The sequence below is a fragment of the Amblyraja radiata genome, chromosome 21 (assembly GCF_010909765.2).
Source record: "Amblyraja radiata isolate CabotCenter1 chromosome 21, sAmbRad1.1.pri, whole genome shotgun sequence".
Lineage (NCBI taxonomy): Eukaryota > Metazoa > Chordata > Chondrichthyes > Rajiformes > Rajidae > Amblyraja > Amblyraja radiata.
In genome coordinates, this window is record NC_045976.1 from 1,449,628 (window position 1) to 1,474,281 (window position 24,654).

Genomic DNA, 24,654 nt, shown 5'->3' on the forward strand with positions numbered 1-24,654 from the left:
TTCTTCTTCGTGGAGAAGAAGGACAAATCTCTGTGTCCCTGCATAGATTACCGGGGGCTCAACGGCATCAGGGTGAAGAATCGCTACCCTCTCCCACTCATCTCCTCTGCTTTCGAGCTCTTGGAGGGGGCCACCATCTTTTCGAAGTTGGATCTACGCAACGCCTACCACTTGGTCCGCATCAAAGAGGGAGATGAGTGGAAGACCGCCTTCAACACTCCCACGGGACATTATGAATACCGGGTGATGCACTTTGGCCTCACCAACGCCCCGGCCGTCTTCCAGGCTTTGGTCAATGACGTTCTCAGAGACATGTTGAACAAGTACGTGTTCGTCTATCTTGATGACATCCTCGTCTTTTCACGGACCAAGGAGGAACACATACACCACGTCCAGGCAGTTCTACATCGGCTCCTGGAGAACTCGCTCTTCGTTAAAGCTGAGAAGTGCGAGTTTCACTCCCCGTCAGTCTCCTTCCTAGGATACATCGTTGGCCAAGGGAACATCAAGATGGACCCCGCCAAGGTCTCTGCTGTCACCACCTGGCCTGTTCCTGACTCCCGCAAGCAGCTCCAAAGGTTCCTGGGGTTCGCCAATTTTTACCGACGGTTCATCCGTGGCTACAGTACTGTGGCCGCACCCCTCACGGCACTCACCTCCTCCAAGGTTCCGTTCCGGTGGTCTGCCGTGGCCAACAAAGCTTTTCAGACACTCAAGACACGGTTTACATCGGCCCCCATCCTCCAAGTTCCGGACTCAGAGAGACAGTTCGTGGTGGAGGTGGACGCCTCCGATGTGGGGGTGGGAGCTGTTCTGTCCCATCGGGCTGCCGGGGACCAGAAGCTCCATCCATGTGCCTTCTTCTCCCGATGCCTGACCCCTGCTGAGAGGAATTATGACATTGGCAACCGAGAACTGTTGGCGGTTATGTTGGCGTTGGAGGAATGGTGTCACTGGCTGGAGGGAACCGAGCAGCCTTTCTTGGTTTGGACTGACCACAAGAACCTTGAATACCTCCAGTCAGCCAAGAGGCTCAACTCTCGTCAGGCCCGCTGGTCTCTCTTCCTCACCCGCTTCAACTTCTCCCTCTCCTACCGACCTGGGTCCCGCAACGTGAAGCCCGATGCCCTCTCTCGACAGTTCTTGGCGAAGGAGGAGCCTGCCTCTGGCCCCAACACCATCCTCCCGTCCTCGCACAGGGTTGCCTCCCTCACCTGGGAAGTGGAGGAGAGGGTCAAGGCGGCCTTGGAGAACCAGCCGGGACCCAGCGCATGCCTTCCTGATCGCCTGTTTGTGGTTTCTGCCCTGCGGTCCGACGTCCTTCAGTGGGCCCACAGCTCTCGACTCGCCTGTCATCCCGGCATTCAGCGGACCAAGGAGATGGTGCTACGGAGGTTCTGGTGGGCATCGCTGGAGGAGGACACTCGGGGGTTTGTCAACGCCTGTCCCGTTTGCAACCAGCACAAGGTCTCACACCAAGCTCCTGAGGGTCATCTGCTTCCACTGCCTGTACCCCATCGACCATGGTCCCACATCTCCCTGGACTTCGTTACCGGCCTGCCCCCATCCAGTGGTCACATCACCATCCTGACCGTGGTCGATAGATTTAGCAAGATGGCTCACTTCGTGCCCCTGCCCAAGCATCCGTCAGCCAAGGAAACTGCCGAGCTCATGTTACTCCACGTCTTCAGGCTCCATGGTCTCCCCGTCGATGTGGTCTCCGACCGGGGACCCCAGTTTGCCTCTGTGTTCTGGAGGGAGTTCTGCACGCTTGTGGGGGCCAACGGCCAAACTGAAAGGAAGAATCAGGAGATGGAGACGGTGCTGTGGTGTATGGTGTCCAAGCATCCCTCCTCCTGCTCCCAGCAGTTGTTGTGGGTGGAGTACGCCCACAACACCCTGACAAGCTCTGCCACTGGGCTCTCCTCTTTCCAGTATGCCTACGGGTTCCAGCCTCCACTGTTCCCGGCGCTGGAGAAAGAGGTTTCCTGCCCGTCCGTCCAGGCCTTCATTCGTCGCTGCCGCAGGACGTGGACCCAAGCCAGGGCGGCTCTTCTCCGCTCCGTGGACCGTTACGCCACGGCTGCCAACCGTCACCGCACCCAGGCCCCCACCTACCTCGCGGGCAAGAAGGTGTGGCTGTCGACCCGGGACATTCCCTTGAGGGTGGAGTCCAAGAAGTTGGCACTCAAGTTCATCGGTCCCTTTGAGATCCAGAAGGTCATCAACCCAGCGGTTGTGAGGCTCAAGTTGCCTCGTTCCATGCGGGTCCATCCTACGTTCCACGTGTCCAGAGTAAAGCCAGTCCGGGAGAGCTCCCTGGTCCCCGCAGTCCCTCCTCCTCCACCTCCTCATCTCATCGATGGAGGCCCCGCCTTTACGGTGCACCGCCTCCTGCGCACCCGCCGTCGTGGGAGGGGTCTCCAATACCTGGTCGATTGGGAGGGTTACGGTCCAGAGGAGAGGTCCTGGGTTCCTGCTCGACACATCCTGGACGCCTCCCTCATCAGGTCGCCGCCCCTGAGACTCTGTCCCCTCTTCCGTCTGAGGCGCCCAGTGACGACGAGACGGAGCTTTCCTCTGATGTTATGGAGGAGGATGCGGACATGGATGTCTCAGACGAATATTAGCCCTCCTCCGGTCCCCCTCCTCCCACCCAACTCTGCGCGGGATTGGGTTTATTTTCTTTATCGTTTTTTTTGTTTTGGGACGTCAGGAGCCGTCCCTTGAGGGGGGGGGGGGGGTTCTGTCACAGTCTTCCCTCTCCTCATTCTCATCCACTTCACCTCCCAGTATTTTCCACTGGTCCCTCCTTCTCCTCACCTGCCTGCCTGCCACTCCCCTCTCATCAGCCCAACTCTCCTCACCTGTTGCACTCAGTTGCCTCTGATCACCAATTAACCCGGTATATAGACTCTCCTCACTGTGCCAGATTGTTCTCGGCATTCATGCAAGACTCTCCAGCGATTTCCCGACTACGTCTCCTGCCTGCCCCTCTTCGGAACCCTCGCTCAATCCTGAGCCTCTGTGTGAGTACGATGTACCCATTCCTGTGTTACTACTCTGTGTTACAGTATCGTAATAAAGTTAATTACCAACTGTACCTGATTCTGTGCTGCTATTGGGTCCAAGCTAGACCCGTTACAAAAGGGCCAGTTTCTGTACTGTAACTCTAAACAAAACTTGGAGCACACAGCGGTTAACTTGGCCTTGTGGCGTGATGTTCTTACCAGTTGATAGCAGCTGCACCCCTGTGGCGGGGGAGCAGGGACGGGTGGTAAATGATTGATCCATGCCTCGGGTGGTTAATAACATCCATGGGGATGAACTGGCTGCAGAACGGGAGCACGTTGAGCTCTGCTCCGACAGATTTGTAGGCTTCAACCACATCAGCAATGGGCTTTCCCTTCAGCCGCCATCTGGGGAACTTAAAGACTGGTGTTCCATCCTTGTCCGCGGCCACCGCTGAGGAGACAATTAGTTTACAGTCAGTTTCTGTAACATTCACTTCCAGCTCTGGTTCCTCCCCCCATGGTATTAAACAACCTGCCTTTCACATGATAATGGCATTTGAACAAACAAAGTTTAGTTTAGTGTATTGTCACGTGTACAGTGAAAAGCTTTTGTTGCGTGCTAACCAGTCAGACAATACACTGTTACAATCGAGTCATTCGCAGTGTGCAGATACACGATAAGGGGAATGACATAATTGAAGTAAGAAATGTTGCTGTCGGGGTAGAGATTTCAAAGTGAGCAGCGATTGTAATGTGTGATTGCAGATCCACTTCTGTGACTAACACACAAATGGTAAGCAGGATGATAGACAATGAACTTCAAACCCCTGCACTGGAACCTTATCACCCGTCTGGGAACGTCCATGAGAGCCTGAGTGGCACCCACTCCTGGTACTCTGACCAAGTGGGTGGAAGAATCAATGGAAATTCATCAGCATTGAGTGGTGCAGCGGTAGAGTTGCTGCCTCACAGCGCCAGAGAGCCGGGTTCCATCCTGACTACAGATGTTGTCTGTATGGAGTTTGTACGTTCTCCCCGTGGGTTTTCTCCGGGGAGCTCCAGTTTCCTACCGAACTCCAAAGACGTGCAGGTTTGTAGGCTAATTGGCTTGGTATAAATGTAGATTGTCCCTAGTGTTTGTGCTAGTGTTAGGGGATCGCTGGTCGGTGCGGATGCTATGGGCCGAAGGGTCTGAAAGAGTTTAAAGATTTAGAAGTTACAAAATGGATTCTGCTGTAGATTTAGAAGCAATAAAATGAATGCCTAAACGTTCTCCTACTACACAAGTGAGAGTTCTGCACAATACCATGAATGTTTTCACCTTTCTTCTGCAACACGAGCGAGATTACAGCACAAGAACATGAATGTTTTTTTCTATGATATAAACAATCAGAAAAATGTTCAGACAATTCGTTCCTACCATTTACTCTACAGATTGTAATGTACAAAAAATAGACCAACAAGGTCAAAAAACAAGAGTGCTTGAATCTGCAAAAAATAGCTCCTTCTGCATAACCATATATGGGCTAACCTTTCCTCTATCGGAAGAACCTGTCAATCCTCTGATTTTAACAGGCAAAAGGCTGTATAATGCTGTGAGAGAAAGAATTGCTGAATTGCTGATTATAAATATATCTGATTGAACATTACCTCTGTGTGTGGAGAAAGAGGGACTGTAGTGTCAATTTTACATACTGTCAGAGTTGATCCCTATCCCGCCTGGCGAAATAAAGACATTACTGTATTACTAACTTTTGTGTTATCAGTTTGAAGCAAAAACAAACCTTTTTACACACTGTATCTCTAAACTAAGACTGAAGAGACTTGCACATGTGTCCATATCCCCCTCAGGGCACATTTTTGTTGCATGCCTACCAGTTGGCGGAAAGGCAGTAGATGATTACAATCGAGCCAACCACAGTGTACAGTGGTTAGTAAGTTTGTATGTGGCACCTAGATTGTTGGGGTCGTGGACTGTGAGGAAGGCTGTCAAAGTATACAGCGGGATATAGATCAGCTACAAAAATGGGCGGAGAAACGGCAGATGGAATTTAATCTGAGCAAGTGTAAGATGTTGCACTTTGGGAGATCAAATGTATGGACAAAATATACAATTAATGGCTTGACCCTACACAACATTGATATAGAGAGAGATCATGCAGTCAATGTCCATAACTCCCTGAAAATGGCAACACAAGTAGATAGTGTGGTAAAGAAGGCATATGGTAATCCTGCTTTAAATAGGTCAGGGTTGTGGGTATCAGGATGTTTTATATAATTTTGGGTTAGGCCGTAGTTTGAGTATTGTGTGCAGTCTGGTCGCCCTATCACAGGAAGAATGAGGAAGCTTTGGAAATGGTGCAGAGGAGATTTACCAGAGCAATACCTGGATTAGAGGGTATTAGCAACAGGGAGTGGTTTGACAGACTTGGATTGTTTTTACTGGCAAGCCGAAAGCTGCGGATGAAAATTAAGGGAGGCATAGATAGGATAGACAGTCTTTTTTCATGGGTGGAAAAATCAAATACTACAGGACATCGGTCTAAAGTAAGAGGAGTAAAGTTGAGAGATGTGCGGGGCAAGTTTGTTTTTACACAGTGGTGAGTGTCTGGAACACGCTGCTGGAGGCAGTGGTTGAAGCAGGTACGTTAGTGGCATTTAAAATACTTTTGGATAGGCCAATGGATATGCAGGCAATGGAGGGATATGGCCTGTGTGCAGGTAGATAAGTGATAGTCTGGCCTCATGTCATGAAGAAGGCAACCAATGTTAGGCAAATTCAAGGCATTTATTTCAAGAGGGCTCGAATACAAAAATAGGAGTGTAATGCTGAGACTCTACAAGGCGCTGGTCAGGCTGCATTTGGAGTATTGTGAACAATTTTGGGCACCATATCTGCGGAAGGATGTGCTGGCTCTGGAGAGGGTCCAGAGGAGGTTTATGAGAATTATCCCAGGAATGAGTGGGTTAACATATGATGAGCGTTTGACGGCACTGGCTCCACTCACTGAAGTTTAGAAGGATGAGGGGAGACCACATTGAAACGTACCAAATAGTGAAAGGCCAGGATAGAGTGGATGTGGAGAGGATGTTTCCACTAGTGGGAGAGTCTAGGACTAGTCATAGCCTCAGAATTCACTGGGTGGCGCTAGCAATGGCTGCCTCACCAACAATCTGTATGTTCCCTTCCTTCTTTGTGTTTTAATAGTAGAGTATGTGTTAAATGTATGTTTTTAGTGTTCTTTAGCTCGTATATCCGTCCGCACTGCGGGCCAACATTGAGGAGTTGGTCGCCTTTACTGAAGATCGAGTTTTGAGAGCTCCACCGCGGGCGCCTACGGGTTTTTAACATCACGGCGCCCGTGATCCCTTTGTCAGGGATCGACCTCGGAGCTCCAACCATGGGTGCTTGCGGACTTAACATCATGGAACCCGGCGTCTCTGGTTGGAGACCGACTTGGAGAAAACTCCAAGCAGCAGGAGTTTTGCCCGCCCCGACGTGGAGCTTCAATCGCCCTGGCAGATGGTTCAACTGCCCCGACTGCGGGAGAATAAAGAGGAAGAAGTGTGGACTTTATTGCCTTCCATCACAGTGAGGAATGTGGGAAATCTGGTGTGGTGGATGTTTATGTTAAATTTTAAGTAGCTGTGTGTCTTGTTGCTTTTTTTTTTTGGTATGGCGGTATGATAATTTGCATATCACTGTACCTTAATTGGTACATGTGACAATAAAAGACCTTTGAAACCTTTAGAATTAAAGGACGTACCTTTAGGAAAGAGATGAGGAGGAATTTCTTTAGTCAGAGGGTGGTGAATCTGTGGAATTCATTGCCACAGAAGGCCATGGAGGCTATCAATGGATATATTTAAGGTAGAGATAGATAGGTTCTTGATTACTACGGGTGTCAAGGGTTATGGGGAGAAGGCAAGAGAATGAGGTTAGGAGGGAGAGATAGATTAGTCATGATTGAATGGCGGAGTAGACATGATGGACCGAATGGCCTAATTCTACTGCGAAATATAAACAATTAAAAAAAATGTTCAGCTCCGACATTGTGGGTAGAAGGGCGTGTTTTGTGATGCACTGTTATGTGTTTTATGCAACAATAGGGCAGAGTTATCCAGAAGTGTGCGTGGGGAGAGGATGTGCTGCTGGGGAGAGTGGTGGGGTGGGAGTGGGGGGGAGAATGAATGGAGGGAGAGGGGGTGGGTGAAGGCCAAGAAAACATCCGGCAGCTGAGCTGCAAGAGGAAGAGGAGCAGCAGTCCAGGAGTTTGAGCACTTTAAACTGCTTCAATGAGTCCAATCTGTGTAAAGGGGAGGAAGGTGCAGGAGCAGGGGTACTGCCAGGGTTAGTCAACGTCTGTCTAACCTCAGCCTCAGGAAACACACTCCTGATCCTGTCAGAATCTATCCAACTTCCACTGCTCCACCCACGGGATCGAATTTCAAGATCGAGTAGCTAGTTCTTGCATCATAAACCATACGTCAGGAAGCTGAGACAAGTTGCCAGCCTGAAGCAGTATGCCTGGGTCACAGGCTGCTCTAACCTCCAGTCTCAGCTGTGAATCTTGAATCTCACCAATGTGAGCCCATCTATTGTAAACAGGTTGCTCGGAAGCTGGCAGAAGCAGTCGGGGCAGCACAGTGGCGCAGCGGTAGAGTTGCTGCCTTACAGTGCCAGAGACTCTGGTTCGATCCTGACTACAGGTGCTGTCTGTACGGAGTTTGTACGTTCTCCCCGTGACCTGCGTGGGTTTTCTCCGGGTGCTCCGGTTTCCTCCCACACTCCAGAGAAGTACAGGTTTGTAGGTTAATTGGCTTCGGTAAAATTGTAAATTGTCCCTAGTGTGCGTACGATAGTGTTAGTGTGCGGGGACCTGTGGTCGGCACGGACTCGGTGGGCTGAAGGGCCTGTTTCCATGCTGTATCTATAAACTAAACTAAAATTGAACTAAAACCCAAACTAATACCAAACTAAACTGTTAGTCGGTACAGAAAACAAGACTTTGGATTACAACAAATGCAGAGATGTGAATGTAACTGTCCATCACACAGACCCCTTCAGCTCTATCTGCCCTGGGAAAGCAGCCAACATAATCAAGGACTAATTTCACCCTGGTGTTCCCTCGTCTCCCCTCTCCCTTTGGGCAGAAGATACAAAACCTTGAAAGCTGGGACCACCAGATTCAGGATCACCGTGTTCCCGGCTGTTATCAGACTTTCCAACAGTGCTTTCATAAGCTGCACTGTCATCCCTATCTTCCATCCCATCTCACTGTGGGCCTTCTGGACTGGTTTTCTCTACAGCTGTAACGCCATACATGGCATTCTGGTGTTTTTGTCTTTGTACTACCTTGTGTACCTGGATAGGTAGGAAGGAACTGCAGATGCTGATTTAACCTGAAGGTAGACACAAAGTAATTGTTTAAGAAACATTTAGACAGAGATGTGGATAGGACATTTAAAGGGATGTGGGGCAAACGCAGGCAGATGGGACCAGTGGAGCTGGGACATGTTGGTCGATGTGGGCAAGTTGTATCGAAGGGCCCGTTTCCACACTGTATGACTCTATACTTATAACACAGCGGGTCAGTCAGTATCTCTGAAGAAAAGGAACAGTTGACGTTTTGGGTCGAGATCCTTCTTCAGACTGAGAATCAGGGGAGAGGGGAACTGCCTACATAGAGCTTGATTGTTTGACACAAAAAAAGCTTTCCATTGTATTTCAGTACACATAACAAACCAATACCTATTAACGATTTGGATGTGAATGTCGAAGATGTAAAATTAGTAAATCCACAGATAACACACAAATTCTTCCCAGCTGTTATCAGGCAACCGAACCATCCATCCCATCGACAACTAAAGAGCAGTCCTGCACTACCATTTGCCTCACTGAAGATCCTCGCACTCTTTGATTGGACTTCATCTTGCACTAAATGTTATTCACGTTATTCCCTCTACACTGAGGACGGCTCGATTGTAATCATGTATTGTCTTTCCGCTGACTGGTTGGCACGCAACTAAAGCTTTTCACTGTACCTCGGTACACGTGACAATAAACTATGAGCAGGCATAGGTTCAGCACGATATGAATGTGTTGGCAGGAGGGCAGAGCAACGGCAGATGGAATCTACACCTGAAAAACATGAAGCAATTCATCTAGAGAGGACTGGGATGTACACAGAACCCAGGGGAGTGTTGCGAAATAAAGGATTCTTGGAGCACAAGACCAAGGATCCCTGAAGGCAGCAAAAGGTAAATATAGAGGGGAACATGGTAAACAGGATAGTGGTGATACATAAGACTACAGAGGCAAGAATCTGGGGCAAAATAGAATCTGCTACAAGAACTCAGTGGGTCAGGCAGCATGTGGGGGGGACAAACATTTTGGGTGAGAACCGGCATGTTAACTGCAGGATGGATACTTGCCAGGTTAGCCATAGAAAGCATTTTATCGAGATGCATCACAGCCTAGTTTGGGAACAGCTCTGTCCAAGGCTGCAAGGAATTGCAGAGTTGTGGACGCAGCCCAGACCATCACACAAACCAACCTCCTTTCCATTGACTACATCCACACCTCACGCAGCCTCAGCAAGGCCAGCAGCATAATCAAGGACGAGTCACACCCCGGCCACTCCCGCTTCTCCCCTTTCCCATCAGGGAAGAATTCATGTCCATAAGTGGTAGGTGCAGAATTAGACCATTCAGCCCATCGTGACTACTCCGAGTGCAGTCTACTCAGCGACAGTTTCTTTCAAGCTGATATCAGGCAACTGAACGGTTCTCTCATCAGCGAGAGAGCGGTCCTGGCCTCCCATCTACCTCATTGGAGATCTTTGAACTATCTTTAGTCGAACTCGATCAGACTTTAATGTTATATCTTGCACTAAATATCTGTGCATTTTGGACGGCATGATTGTAAGCGTGCATGGTATGTTATTTCACTGGATAGCATGCAAACAGAAGCTTTTCACTGACCTGCAGTACACGTGACAGTAAACTAAACCACCCTGGGCATACAAAATAACAACAACGGCTAGAATACAACTTGACAAAACGTTAGATGCTGCAGTAACTCAGCGGGACAGGCAGCACCTCTGGAGAGAAGGAATGGGTCGAGACGCTTCTTCAGACTCTGCAGAACCAGCATCTGCAGTTCCTTCCATTACAAAGCATTAGTTGGACCTCAGCTGGAGTATCCGGTATAGTTCTGATCACCACATTATAGGAAGCACTTGGAACGGAGGATAAGGGATGACAAGGGGCACAGGTGGATGGGAAGACACTTTCCCCCATAGCACAGCTTTCTAAAACCAAAGGGTAAGAGGTTGAGGGGGGATCCGAGGAGGGTTACTGAAATCAGGAACACAGACTGCCAGAGGTGGAGTGATTTAAAAAGAGATTTAGAGATAAAGCATATAGAGGTAAAAAAATTGTAAATTGTCCCAATTGTAAATTGTTGGATAGTATATGGAGATAATTGGGCGGCGTGGACTCGGTGAGCCGAAGGGCGTCTTTTCGCACGGTAATGCAAAACTAAACTAAAAAGTTCAAATAGGTGCTTTATACTTGGCATGGACATGGTTGGTTGAAGAGCCTGTTTTTGCTTCTGTCTCACTGTCTATTCTCCATTCTGAAGAAGTCTGAATAAAGGGCTCGACCTAAAAAACGTCACCCAGTCCTTCTCTCCAGAGATCCTGCCTGTCACGCTGAGTTACTCCAGCATTTTGTCTGTCTTCGATTTAAACCAGCATCTGCAGTTCTTTCCTACACATATTCTCCATTCATTTTTTCGGATCGTGCATTTGCTTCGTTTCAAACCCCTTCTTCTACCACCACCCAAATGCATCTTCATGCTGTCTGTTTGGAATGTGCACATCTCCCTGCGATCATGATAGTTTCCTCCTTGTGCTCTGGTTACCACCCATTTTTAAATTGGCATTTAAAATTGGCCTTAATGTATAGGGGGTGGATAAAAAAAATGGGATAACATAGAACTAGTGTGAACAGGTGATCTGTGTGGGAAGGAACTGCAGACGCTGGTTTACACCAAAGATAGACACAAAATGCTGGAACAACTCAGCGGGTCAGTCAGCATCACTGGAGAAAAGGAATAGATGATGTTTCGGGTCGATGGCCTTCTACCCTTTTTAGACCTTAATTTTAAATTAGCTCAGCGCCTCGACCCAAAACGTCACCATTCTTTATATGACAATAGACTATAGATAATAGACAATAAGTGCAGGAGTAGGCCAATGGGCCCTTCGAGCCAGCACCGTTATTCCACCTGTGTGAATTCGGCACAGAGACTCTCACGGCAGCGGCGCAACGCTTCCGCCTCATCCGACGGCTCGGGACTCTTGCACTGAGGCTGCTCCATGGCCGGAGCTGCAGCGAGCAACTCGCCAGCCCGGCAAACACTCGCCAGCCCGGCAAACACTCGCCAGCCACGGCTCCCCGTCCGCATCTGTCCCTGCCGCTGCTTCTGCTTCCATCCCTCCCTCAGCCCCGGCTCTCCAACACTCGCGGCCCATGCAGTTGATATTAATTTTGAAATTCTTGTTGATCACAGAATTTCTCACGACAGAGCGTGAGAAATTTGTGATCAGCATGAGTCTCACGCTCAATGCGCGAGTCTCACGCTCAATGCGCGAGTCTCACGCTCAATGCGCGAGTCTCACGCTCAATGCGCGAGTCTCACGCTCAATGCGCGAGTCTCACGCTCAATGCGTGAGAGTTGGCAGCCCTGAGGTACACTACATCCACTGGCTCTCCATTGTCCATTTTCCTAGTTACATCCTCAAAAAAATTCAAGAAGATTAGTCAAGCATGATTTCCCTTTCGTAAATCCATGCTGACTCGGACCGATCCTCATACTGCTATCCAAATGTGCCGCTATTTCATCTTTTATAATTGACTCCAGCATCTTCCCCACCACCCATCTTCCCCATCTTTCTCCAGAGATGCTGGCTGACCCGTTGAATTACTCCAGCATTTTGTGTCTATCTTCGTTTTAATTTGGTGACTTGATCAAGTTGCCTACAGGAATAAAACAAAACTATGTAAACCCAAAATGACATGTTTTGGAACATCTTAATATTGAATAAAGCAAGATAACACATTATGGCATGTCAGATACTTTGCTGATACAGTGGGCGACTCCAACATTGCCAGTGGCAATGATTAGTGAAGAAGGTTGTCTCAGATTATAACAGGATCAACTGGGAACGTGGGCAAAGGAGTGGCAGATGGAGTTTAAATGCAAAATGATGCACAAGGAAGTTAAACCAGGGCAAGACATACACAACAAATGAGCCCTGGGATTCCTGCACAAAGAGACCTATGGATACAGGTACAAGGCTCCCAGAAAGTGGCAACACAGATTGATAGAGTGATTAAGGGTGCATATGAATTTAGTATCGTATTGAGATACAGCCGGGAAACAGGCCCTTCGACCCTCTGAGTCCACGCTGACCAACGATCCACACACACTAACACTATCCTACACATACTAGAGACAATTTACAATTTTTCCGAAGCCAATTTTGCCTACAAACCTGTACGTCTTTGGAGTGTGGCTTTCAGTCAGGGCACGGAGGATAAACATTGGCCCGCCATGTTGCAGCTGTTAAATTTTGGTTAGGCTACATTTGGAATATTATTTACAGTTCTGGTTACTGCGCTGCAGAAAGGATGCAGGGGCCTTGGAGGGGATAGTTACGTTTAGTTTATTGTTTGGATGGATTTAAGAGAGAGTTAGATAGAGCTCTAGGGGCTAGTGGAATCAAGGGATATGGGGAGAAGGCAGGCACGGGTTATTGATAGGGGACGATCAGCCATGATCACAATGAATGGCGGTGCTGGCTCAAAGGGCCGAATGGCCTCCTCCTGCACCTATTTTCTATGTTTCTATGTTTATTGAGATACAGTGAAAAGCTTTTGTTGCGTGCTAACCAGTCAGCAGAAAGACAATACATGATTACAATTGAGCCGTCCATTACAGAAAAAGAGGTTGATCAAGATGCAGTCACAAGGAACTGCAAGATGTCTCCTGGGTTTAGAAAGAATTAGCAACAAGGAATATTTGGACAACCTTGCATTGTTTTCTGTGGGGTGTCAGAGACCAAGGGGCAACCTGAATGGTTTATAAATGATGACGCAAAAGTGGGTGGTATTGTAGATAGTGAAGATGGTTATCAGAAATTGCAGCAGGATCTCAATCGGTTGGGCAGGTGGGCTGAGGAGTGGTTGATGCAATTTAACAGAGAAATGTGAGGTGTTGCATTTTGGGCAGTCCGACATGGGCAGAGCCTACACAGTGAATGGTAGGGCTATGGGGAGTGTTGTAGAGCAGAGGGATCTAGGAGTGCAGGTGCATGGTTCTTTGAAAGTGACATCACGGGTAGATAGGGTGGTCAAACAAGCTTTTGCACAGTGGCCTTCCCCAGTCAGAGTATTGCATATAGAAGTTGGGAGATCATGCTGCAGTTATACTAGACGTTTGTGAGGCTGTATTTATTGTGTACAATTTTGGGCACCATGTTATCAGAAAGATGTTGTCAACCTGGAAAAAGTTCAGAAAAGATTTACGAGGATGTTGCCTGGACTAGAGGGTGCGAGCTATAGGAAGAGGTTGAGTAGGCTGGGTTCATTGGAGCGCAGGGGGATGAGGGGTGATCTTATAGAGGTGTACAAAATCTTGAGAGGAATAAATCGGGTAAATAAGGTCATAATTGATAGGAGTATAATTAGGTCATTCAGCCCATCTAGTCTAATCCACCATTCAATCATGATTTATCTTTCCCTCTCAACCCCATTCTCCTGCCTTTCCCCCACAACCCTGACACCCGTACCAATCAAGAATCTATCTATCTCCGCCTTAAAAATATCCATTGAAGGCCTCCACAGCCTTCTGTGGCAATGAATTCCGCAGATTCACCACCCTTTGACTAAAGAAACTCCTCCTCATCTCCTTCCTAAAGGAACATCCTTTAATTCTGAGGCTGTGCCCTCTGGTCCTTGACCCTCCCACTGGTGGAAACATCCTCTCCACCCACTCTATCCAGGAAGGGGAACTTCTGTTATTGGCCTGGAGAAAGTTGATTTTAGAAAGTATTGATAGTCATGGAGTCCCACAGCACTGTAACAGGTCCACCTCATCCATGGCGACCAAGATGCCCCATCCAAGTTAGACCAAGTTACCTGCCTCTGGCCTATATCCCTCTAAACCTGTCAGATATCTTTTAAATGGTGCTACTGTACCTGCCTCAACCACTTCCTCCTGCAGCTGTTCCCTCTGTGTAAAAGTGTTGTGCCTCAGGTTCCTTTTAAATCTTTCTGTTCTCTCCTAAACCTATGTCGTCTGGTTGTTGATTACCTTACCCAGAGAAACAAAGACACTGCAGATTCACTCTATCTATTGCTCTCATGATATATACACCACTGCAAGATGACCCTGCCACCTCCTGCGTTCCAAGGAATACATTTCTATCCTGTCCAACATCACCCCATTGCTCAAGCTCTCAAGTCCTGACACACACAATCACTCACTCAAAAAACAAATAATAGTGCAATAATAATAACAATAATAGTCTATTGTAGTTCAGAGCTTATTTGAGGTCGTAGTGTTTAATAGCCTGATGGTTGTAGGGAAGCTGTTCCTCAACCTGGACGTTACAGTTTTCAGGCTCCTGGACCTTCTTCCCAATGGCAGTGGTGAGATGAGTTTGTGACTAGGGTGGTGTGGGTCTCTGATGATGTTGGCTGCCTTTTTGAGGCGGCGGCTCCGATAGATCCCTTCGACGGTGGGGAGGTCAGAGCCGGTGATGGACTGGGCAGTGGTCACAACTTTTTTGCAGTCTTTTCCGCTCCTGGACGTTCAAGTTGCTGAACCAGGCCACGATGCAACCAGTCAGTATGCTCTCTACTGTGCACCTGTAGAAGTTCAAGAGAATCCTCTTTGAGATACCAAATCTCCGTAATCTTCTCAGGAAGTACAGGCGCTGATATGCTTCCTTTATAATTGCATCAGTGTGCTGGGTCCAGGAAAGACCTTTGGAAATATGCGCGCACAGGAAGTTGAAGTTTTTGACTCTCTCCGCCATTGTCCCATTGATGTAAACAGGATTGTGGGTCCTCATCCTACCTCTTACAAAGTCTGCAATCAGTTCTTTGGTTTTACTGGTGTTGAGAGCCAGGTTGTTGTGCTGGCACCATTTGGTCAATCAGTCGATCTCACTTCTATACTCTGACTCATCACCATCTGTAATTCATCCCACAACAGTGGTGTCGTCGGCGAACTTGAAGATGGAGTTCGCACTGTGTCCGGCTACACAGTCATGAGTATAGAGCGAGTACAGCAGGGGGCTGAGTACGCAGCCTTGAGGTGCTCCAGTACTGATTGTTACTGAGGATGAAGTATATCTGCCAATTCGAACAGACTGTGGTATGTGGATGAGGAAGTCGAGGATCCAATTGCAGAGGGATGCACAGACCCAGTTCTGTGAGCTTGGTAACCAGCTTGGAGAGGATGATGGTATTGAACGCCGACCATCGATCACCCCGAACACAAACACTATCCGTCACACTCCGGACAATTTACAATGTTTTTATTGAAGACACTTCACCATTCAATACAAGGCTCACAGAACCTAATAAAAGTAGCCGCAAAATGCTGGAGTAACTCAGCGGGACAGGCAGCATCTCTGGAGAGAAGGAATGGGTGTCTCGAAAAAAGGTTTTGACCTGAAACGTCACCTATTCCTTCTCTCCAGAGATGTTGTCTGACCCACTGAGTTACTCCAGCACTTTGTGTCTATGTTCGGTGTGAACCAGCATCTGTAGTTCCTTCCTACACAAAGGTTGCCCTCAATCAGTGAAGCAAGCCAACAATGAAACACACACACACACAGTCTCACACACTCACCCAAAGGATCGGCTTTCCCATCTCGGTCGGGGACTGTGAACACGCCGACTACTTCATGCCCTTTCTTCCGCAGACTGCTGTACACCTCCTGCCCAAACAAACTCTGGCCGATCAACGCTACTTTCAGCTTGTTCTGGTAACAGATCTGCAAAACAAACAACTCCAACTCAAAACACTGCCCTACAGAGGGATGTGGGGGCGGAACAAGGGGGAGGGGAGTGAGTGGGGGTGGGTGAGAGGCGAGTGAGTGGGAGGGGAGTGAGTGAGTGGGGGGGCAGGACAGAGGGCCGGAGAGACAGGGCCTACCTGCAGCCTGAGGGAGGGGGAGGGGGAGGGGGAGGGGTGTAGATGTCAGCTGTGCTTGGTGCTAGGGAGACAGAAATAATCACGAAAGCCAGTGGCGAGGAGGAGGTGGGGGTTGTCCAGGATGAATGGAGGCTGCCCGGTGCAGAAGCCGGCTGATCGGGGAGGGAGGAGAGATAGAGATAGAGAGTGTGTATTAGCTCTGTGTGTGTGTGTGTGTGTGTGTCCGGGCTGTGAGCTGGCCCGGCTCCCACCGCCGAGTCTGATGCAACGTGTCCACTGAGTGGTGGCGATGCACGGTGTGGGAGAGAGAGTGTGTGGAGTGAGAGAGTGGAGGGGGAGAGAGTGAGAGTGTGGAGGGAGAGAGAGTGAGAGTGTGGAGGGAGAGAGTGAGAGTGTGGAGGGAGAGAGTGAGAGTGTGGAGGGGGAGAGAGAGTGTGGAGGGGGAGAGAGAGAGTGGAGGGGGGGAGAGAGTGGAGGGGGAGAGAGAGAGAGACGGGGGGGGGGGAGGGGAGAGGGAGGGAAGGGGGGAGAGGGAGGGAAGGGGGGAGAGAGAGAGAAGGGGGAGATAAATAAAGAGAAGGGGAGAGAGTGGGGGATATGTGGAGGGGGGCGCGGGTCTGGGGACAGAGAGGGGACACGTCTGGAGAGGGGCTGGGGTGAGCGAGGGACGGGGTAGAGAGGGGTACACACTGATCCGGACAGTGAAGAGCCAGCAGAGGGTAGACAGCGCGGGATGGGGGGGTATATGTGGCCAGGGAGAGGAGGCTGGTGCCCGGGGAGTATCGCTGGGTCTCACCGTCGTGGTGGAGAGCCTCCGGACGGTGTGCGCCGCAGCCCTCAGCATGACTGCGTCCCGACCTCTGTGGGCAGCAGTAGCGCAGCGACTGAGCGCGTCCCCGAGCGCCGCCGCCGTGCGCGTCCCCGCGGCCAATGGGCGGACACGCGCCCTTGCAATCAAAGATCCTATAGAAACATAGAAATTAGGTGCAGGAGTAGGCCATTCGGCCATTCGAGCCTGCATCGCCATTCAATATGATCATGGCTGATCATCCAACTCAGTATCCCGTACCTGCCTTCTCTCCCTACCCTCTGATCCCCTTAGCCACAAGGGCCACATCTAACTCCCTCTTAAATATAGCCAATGAACTGGCCTCGACTACCCTCTGTGGCAGAGAGTTCCAGAGATTCACCACTCTCTGTGTGAAAAAAGTTTTTCTCATCTCGGTTTTAAAGGATTTCCCCCTTATCCTTAAGCTGTGACCCCTTGTCCTGGACTTCCCCAACATCGGGAGCAATCTTCCTGCATCTAGCCTGTCCAACCCCTTAAGAATTTTGTAAGTTTCTATAAGATCCCCTCTCGATCTCCTAAATTCTAGAGAGTATAAACCAAGTCTATCCAGTCTTTCTTCATAAGACAGTCCTGACATCCCAGGAATCAGTCTGGTGAACCTTCTCTGCACTCCCTCTATGGCAATAATGTCCTTCCTCAGATTTGGAGACCAAAACTGTACGCAATACTCCAGGTGTGGTCTCACCAAGACCCTGTACAACTGCAGTAGAACCTCCCTGCTCCTATGCTCAAATCCTTTTGCTATGAAAGCTAACATACTATTCGCTTTCTTCACTGCCTGCACTATAGCAAGTGCAAATGCCCGCCGGCAGCAGGGAGAGGAGGAGTTGGCTGGGCTGTACTGGGCAAAGATCCTATAGCGGAGCCCTGGGGGAGACTGCCCCTCAGTAGCCGGCTCACTGTGCCGGGAGACAGCAGCCAGCCAGCGAGGGAGGGCAGCCGGGTGATCCGGGGAGACAAGCCCACCCGTTCACATCTGTCCGCAGGCAAGCCGACTGGGACGGAGCAGTTGCCGGCTTGCAATAGTGGCTGAGCCTCCACTCACTGGGACAAAGCCACGGCCAGTTTACAACAGAGTGCCTGAGCCTCCACTCACTGGGACAGGCCAGTTGCCGGTTTACAACAGTGTACCCGGGGTGGCTGTCAGACCTAGAACATGAGAGACGCGCATTGGGGGCAGCTCCGCCGGCACTCGGGGCGTCCACAAGTATCCGAGCTGGTCTGGTCTGGAGTATAGACATAACGCGCTGGAGTAACTCCGCGGGTCAGGGAGCTTTAGTTTCGTTTATTGCCACGTGTACCGCGGTATAGTGACAAACTTTTGGAGCAAAGGAATGGGGCATTTCAGGTCAACACTCTACTGGAGGGGTGGATATGAGCCGGGGATGGCCGCCGGGGAATGTATGTGATGTGTGTGTGTGTGCTCGCTCTGTGCCCTCTGCCGTTCACTTAATTAATTACAGGGGGAAGAGGAAGGGGTGCTTTATACATGTCAACCAAATGTAGTGCCTCAAACATACCTGGATGGACTTCCAATCCAGATGTTCCAGATGCTGATCTCAACTTGTTTTCTGCAGACTGGGCTTTTAATTTGCTGAAATGTGGCAGGCAGGATATCTTCTCCTCTGAAAGATTGCACCTCCAGTGATTCACGACTCCTTCATTCCACAATGTGCTCAAATTGTGGAGTTTTGAACCTGTAATCTCAGAGATGAGAATGCCACAACTTAAAGAAATGGATGCCATGCACCAGCTAGAATTGGGAACCAAACCATTAACATAGCTGGCTCGGCCACTTAACAAGGAAAAAGTGCTGTTATTTGTTTGTAAATCTAACTTGACAATAGATTAGACAAAGAGTAACTCAGCGGGTCAGGCAGCATCTCTGGATAAAAAGGATAATCAAGAATCTGTCAAACACCGCCTTAAAAATACTCAATGACGACTTCCACAGCCGTCTGCAGCAATTAATTCTACAGATTCACCACCCTCTGGTTAAAGAAATTCCTGCTCATCTCCTTTATAATAATAATAATATCTTTTATTGTCATTGCACAAAAGTGCAACGAGATTTGGGTATGCAGCTTCCATCTGATGTCATAACTTAAACTAATCAAATTTAGATTTAGATACCCCGAGAACATGGTTTGTAAAAAGAACATTAAAACAATAAAACAGTCAAAACAGACTAAAGTGCAGATGTATCTGTGCGACGTGACCATCCGAGGGAGACAGTCCATGGGGGTGGGGGGCACTCAGCAGGGCCGGTTCAGAGCAGCTATAGCTCTGGGAACGTCTGCCGGAAGGTAGGAGTTCGAACAGTCCATTACAAGGGTGTGAGGAGTCTTTATGGATGTTGACGGTCTTCCTCAGGCACCGTGTGTGGTAGCTGTGTCCCAATAATCCTCTGCGCTCTATGGACGACGCGCTGAAGAGCTCTCCTCTCCGCCTCCGTGCAGCTGAGTTAGATAGATAGATAGATAGATAAATACTTTATTAATCCCCTTATTCAAGGGAAATTCTGATGTCCACACAGAGATGCCATATGTTAGTATGCTCTCTGTGGTGCAGCGGTAGAAGGTTGTCAGTAGCTGTTGGGGCAGACCAGTCTTTTTCAATGTTCTCAGGAAAAACAGTCGTTGCCGTGCCTTCTTGACCAGCACAGCGGTGTTGGTGGACCATGTGAGGTCCTCTGAAATGTGAGTGCCCAGAAACTTAAAGCTGGACACTCTCTCCACATTGTCCCCGTAGATGAAGATTGGGGCGTATTCCCCATTATGTGACCTCCTGAAGTCGATAATCAGCTCCTTGGTCTTGAAGGTGTTTAGTGACAAGTTGTCATGTGAGCACCAGTCTGCCAGGTTCTGCACCTACGCTCTGTATTTTGTTTCATCACCGTTGGTGATCAGCCCGATCACCGTTGTGTCGTCTGCAAACTTGACGATGGTGTTGGTGTCAAATGCAGGAACACAGTCGTGTGTGAAGAGGGAGTAGAGCATGGGGCTCAGTACACAGCCCTGTGGTGTGCCGGTGCTCAGGGTGATAGTGGAGGACAGGTGCGGGCCCAGTCTCACTGCCTGTGGTCGCTCCATCAGAAATTTTGGGATCCAGTCGCATATCGGCGAGCTGAGGCCTAGCTGGTGAAGTTTGGTGGTGAGCTTGGTGGGGATGACCGTGTTAAATGCAGAGCTATAGTCTATGAAGAGCATCCTCACGTACGTGCCCTGTCTTTCCAGGTGAGTCAGGACAGTGTGAAGAGCCAGAGAGATGGCATCCGGGCCTGCAGCCTTGCGTGGATTGATCCTACGCAGAGCGCACTGTACCTCCTAAGTGCTCAGTGTTAAGGCCTGTCCCTCCGCCATGGCCGGGGTTATTGGATTGACCCAGGGGAGAGCTCTGTATGCGTCCTTGATGTTGGTGTACACTTTATCCAGCGTGTTTGAGCCCCTGGTAGGGCACTGCACAAGCTGGTGGAATTTGCGGAGTGCGGCTCGTAGGTTGACCTGATTAAAGTCTCAATGAAGGCACTGCCGGTACATCCTTTTATTCTGAAGCTATGCCCACTGGTCCTTGACTCTCCCACCTGTGGAAACATCCTGTGTGATAGTGACAGGAGATTCCTGGTTCTGGGAGAAAGACGGTTGTTTCTGCATCTGCAGGTATGATTCTAGGTTGTTTTATGCTTGGTGCCGAGATCAAGGATCGCACAGAGTGGTTGCAGAGCATTCATAGTCTGCAGTGAACAGTCAGAGATCATCGTGCATATCAGTACCGGTGACATAAAGTCATACAGCTCAGAAATAGCCCTGCAGCCCACCCTGACCCCGCCTACCTGTGCTTCTGTGGGGGATAAAAAGGTGCCAATATGCATCTTGTTTCATGCTGTTTGTGTCTATGGCAGATGGCCAGTCCATTAGTTGCTAAGGCTGTAGAAGGTTTGACCACCTAATTTAATTAATTTGGTCATCTTTAACTTTATTAATCTCATGAGTCAAGAGTGTTTTATTGTCTTATGCCCGTCCAGAAAAATGAAATTCCTACTTGCAGCAGCACAACAGGATATGTAAACATAGTACTCTGCAAACAATATAATAAAGGGAAAAAAACAGTTCAATGTGTATGTGTCACGTGTGTGTATGAGGACTTCTAAAATGTCTTTATTCTTTAGGGAATGGGGGTTCTCCTCTTCCATCATAGATGAGGCCTTCATACGTGTCTCCTCAGTACCCCGCAGCTCCACTCTTGCTCCCTCTCCCCCCAGTCACAACAGAGACAGAGTCCCCTTAGTCCTCACCTTTCACCCCATCAGCTGTCGCATACAACACATAATCCTTCAACATTTTCTCCACCTCCAACAGGATTCCACCACGAGCCACATCTTCCAATCTCCACCCTTTTCCGCTTTCCACAGACCGTTCCCTCTGCAACTTCCTGATCATAAGGGGATGTGATAGGAGCAAATTAGGCCATTCGGCCCATCAGCTACTCTGCTATTAAATCATGGCTGATCTATCTATCCCTCCTAACCCCATTCTCCTGCCTTCTCCCCATTACCCCGACACCCGTACTAATTAAGAATCTATCTCTGCCTTAAAAATATACATTGACTTGGCCTCCACAGCCTTCTGTGGCAAAGAATTCTACAGATTCACCATCCTCTAAAGAAATTCCTTCTCATCTAATTCCTAAAAGAACGTCTTTAATTTGTGAGACTATAACCTCTAGTCCTGCACTCTATCACTAGTAGAAACATCCTCTCCAGTCTATCCAAGTCTTTCACTATTCGGTATGTTTTAATGAGATCCCACCTCATTCTTCTAAACTGCAGTGCCGTCAAATGCTCATCATATGTTAACCTACTCATTCCTGGGATCATTCTTGTAAACCTTCTCTGGACCCTCTCTAGATCCAGCACACCCTTCCTCAGATATGGGGCCCAAAATTGCTCACAATACTCCAAATGTGGCCTGACCAGCACCTTATAGAGCCTCAGCATTATGACAAATCGGATCATTTTCATCAGTCTAGTCTCAAGAAAACTTGACTCAAATACTTGTCTTAGCTTAATACTTCTTTATTGCAGCGCTGCGAAAATTCTCTAAACCTGCCAACACGGAGCCAAGAGCTCAGGGGCAAGTCGAGAGAACTCGTAACTCCAATACAAAATCAAGGCATTATATAGGTATTAGACGATTATGGTACAGAAGGTGTGACAAACTATTAACCAATCATTATTATTTACCATAAATTAGCTTATTTGCAACTTCCAGTGATTTACAACAGGTGTAGTCATGACACTCCCTTTCCTGACCTCTTTACAACCCTTGCTTGCCTTGTGGTTTTTTGCCCTCTTTGTTCAAAATCATTTTATTTCAACAAAGTAAAACCACAGAAAAATAGAATCAATTGTCAGAGACCACCTCTCAAAATATAAAAGACACATAATACAGCAATCACACAATACATACACACAAAACACATGTTCTCACATTTGGAAAAGAAAGTTATTTCTAAAACTACAGATCTATACAAAGTCTACTATTTACAATCCTAATTAAAACACAATACACTTCACAAATAATTTCCCTACAACTACATAGTTAAAATACAATTACCTATGTATTACAAACATTGTATATAAGTTTGGTAAAGACTTGTAAGTTGTTTCTAATCACACAATTCCCAACTCCAAGCACACAGGGGCCATATAATTGTCACACTTGATTAATGATGTCAAGCTTAGATCCAGCTTCATGTTTACATTCACATCCCTGTTTTGTATACAAGCCCTCTCGAAATAAATACTAGCATTGCGTTTGCCTTCTTTGCTAACGATTCGACTTGCAGATTAACTTTTTGGGAATCCTGTACCAGCACTCCCAAGTCCCTTTGTACCTCTGATGTCTACATTCTCTCCCCATTTAGAAAAGTCTATGCCTTTATTCCTACTACCAACATGCATGACTCCACACTTTGCTACACTATATCACATCTGCCACTTCTCTGCCCACTCTCCCAACCTGTCCAAGTTCTGCAGAGTCCCTGCTTTCTCTACATGACCTGCCCCTTTACCTTTTCATTTCATCCGCAAATTTGGCCACAAAGTCTTCAATCCCCTCATCCAAATCATTAATATACAACATGAAGCGTAGCAGCCCCAGCACTGACCCCTGCAGAACTCCGCAATTCACTGGCAGCCAACCAGAAAAAAAGCCCCTTTGTTATTTGGCTTCCAAACTCATTTGGGTAAGGAGCAATTTATCAATCATTTTCAAAGTAAACTGATAGAAAATAGGTGCAGGAGGAGGCCATTCGGCCCTTCGAGGCAGCACCGCCATTCATTGCGATCATGGCTGATCGTGCCCAATATAGAAACATAGAAACATGATCCGCTGTATTACTCTAGCTGAAGACCCGAAACGTCGCCTATTTCCTTCGCTCCATAGATGCTGCTGCACCCGCTGAGTTTCCCCAGCAATTTTGTGTACCTTCGATATTCCAGCATCTGCAGTTCCCTTTTGAACACTCTAGCTTTCTGTTGCCTGGGACTAAATCATCGAAGCTAAGACCAAGAAAGCACACCAATGCCTCTACTTTCTTTGAAGTCTGAGAAAGTTTGGGCATATCTCCAATGACTCATCTATTTCTACCAATGCACTATAAGAAAACATGCTATGGGGATACATCACAGCTTGGTTTGACAACACCACTGCTGAAAAATTGGACAAAATATTGTTGCGTTAGGGATGTAGCCCAGGCTATCACACATACCAGCCTCCCCATCTACTTTCTACACTGCTTTGGGAACTCATCCAACATAATCAAGGATCACTTACACCCAAGTCATTCTCTCTTCTCCCCACTCACATCGAGCAGAAGATAGAAAAGCTTGAAAGCATGAGCCACAGATTCCCCACTGTTATCGGGGTACTGAGGTCTTCACATCAGTTCAAGGTACTGTCCCGATTATTGTGAACATAGAACAGCACAGCACAGGAAGAATGTTTGTGCTGAACATGACGCCAAGTTCGGCACTAAACGCACACTATTTTGCCCAGAGTTGGGGAATCGTGAACCAGAGGACATAGGTGAGGGGGGAAAGAATTATTGGGAATTTGAGGGGTTACTTTTTCACACAAATGGTTGTGGGTGTATGGAATGGGCTGCCGGAGGAAGTAGTTGAGGCAGGGACTATTGCTACGTTTAAGAAACAATTAGACAGGTACATGGATAGGACAGGTTTAGAGAGATATGGGCCAAAAGCAGCAGGTGGGACTAATGTAGATGGGACATATTGGCCGGCATGGGCAAGTTGGGCTGAAGGACCTGTTTCCACGCTCCATGACTCAATGTTGAACTGATCTCATCTGCCTCTACCTGATCTAAATCCCTCCATTCCCTGAACTTCTATGTGCCTTTCCAAAAGCCTCTTGTATACCACTATCATATCTGCCTCCACCACCACCCCTGTCAATGTGTTCCGTCCTCAGTATTCTGTGTATAATAATAAAACTTGCCCCGCACGTCTCCATTCAACTTTCCCCCTCTCACCA

The 24,654-nt window shown here is 48.3% G+C and overlaps 1 protein-coding gene across 1 annotated transcript in view; it reads right to left on the reverse strand.

Annotated features, from left to right (window-relative positions):
- The window catches only part of aldh1l2 (aldehyde dehydrogenase 1 family member L2), a 100,859-nt gene extending 83,651 nt beyond the window's left edge, over positions 1-17,208 (reverse strand). Inside the window, exons 1-3 of the mRNA XM_033039370.1 lie at positions 17,048-17,208; positions 15,946-16,090; positions 3,231-3,465 (exon numbers count right to left, since the gene is read on the reverse strand). Coding sequence (XP_032895261.1) covers positions 3,231-3,465; positions 15,946-16,090; positions 17,048-17,095 — 428 coding nt within the window. The 5' untranslated portion in view covers positions 17,096-17,208. The remainder of the gene's footprint in view (positions 1-3,230; positions 3,466-15,945; positions 16,091-17,047) is intronic.
- Between the last annotated feature and the right edge of the window lie 7,446 nt (positions 17,209-24,654).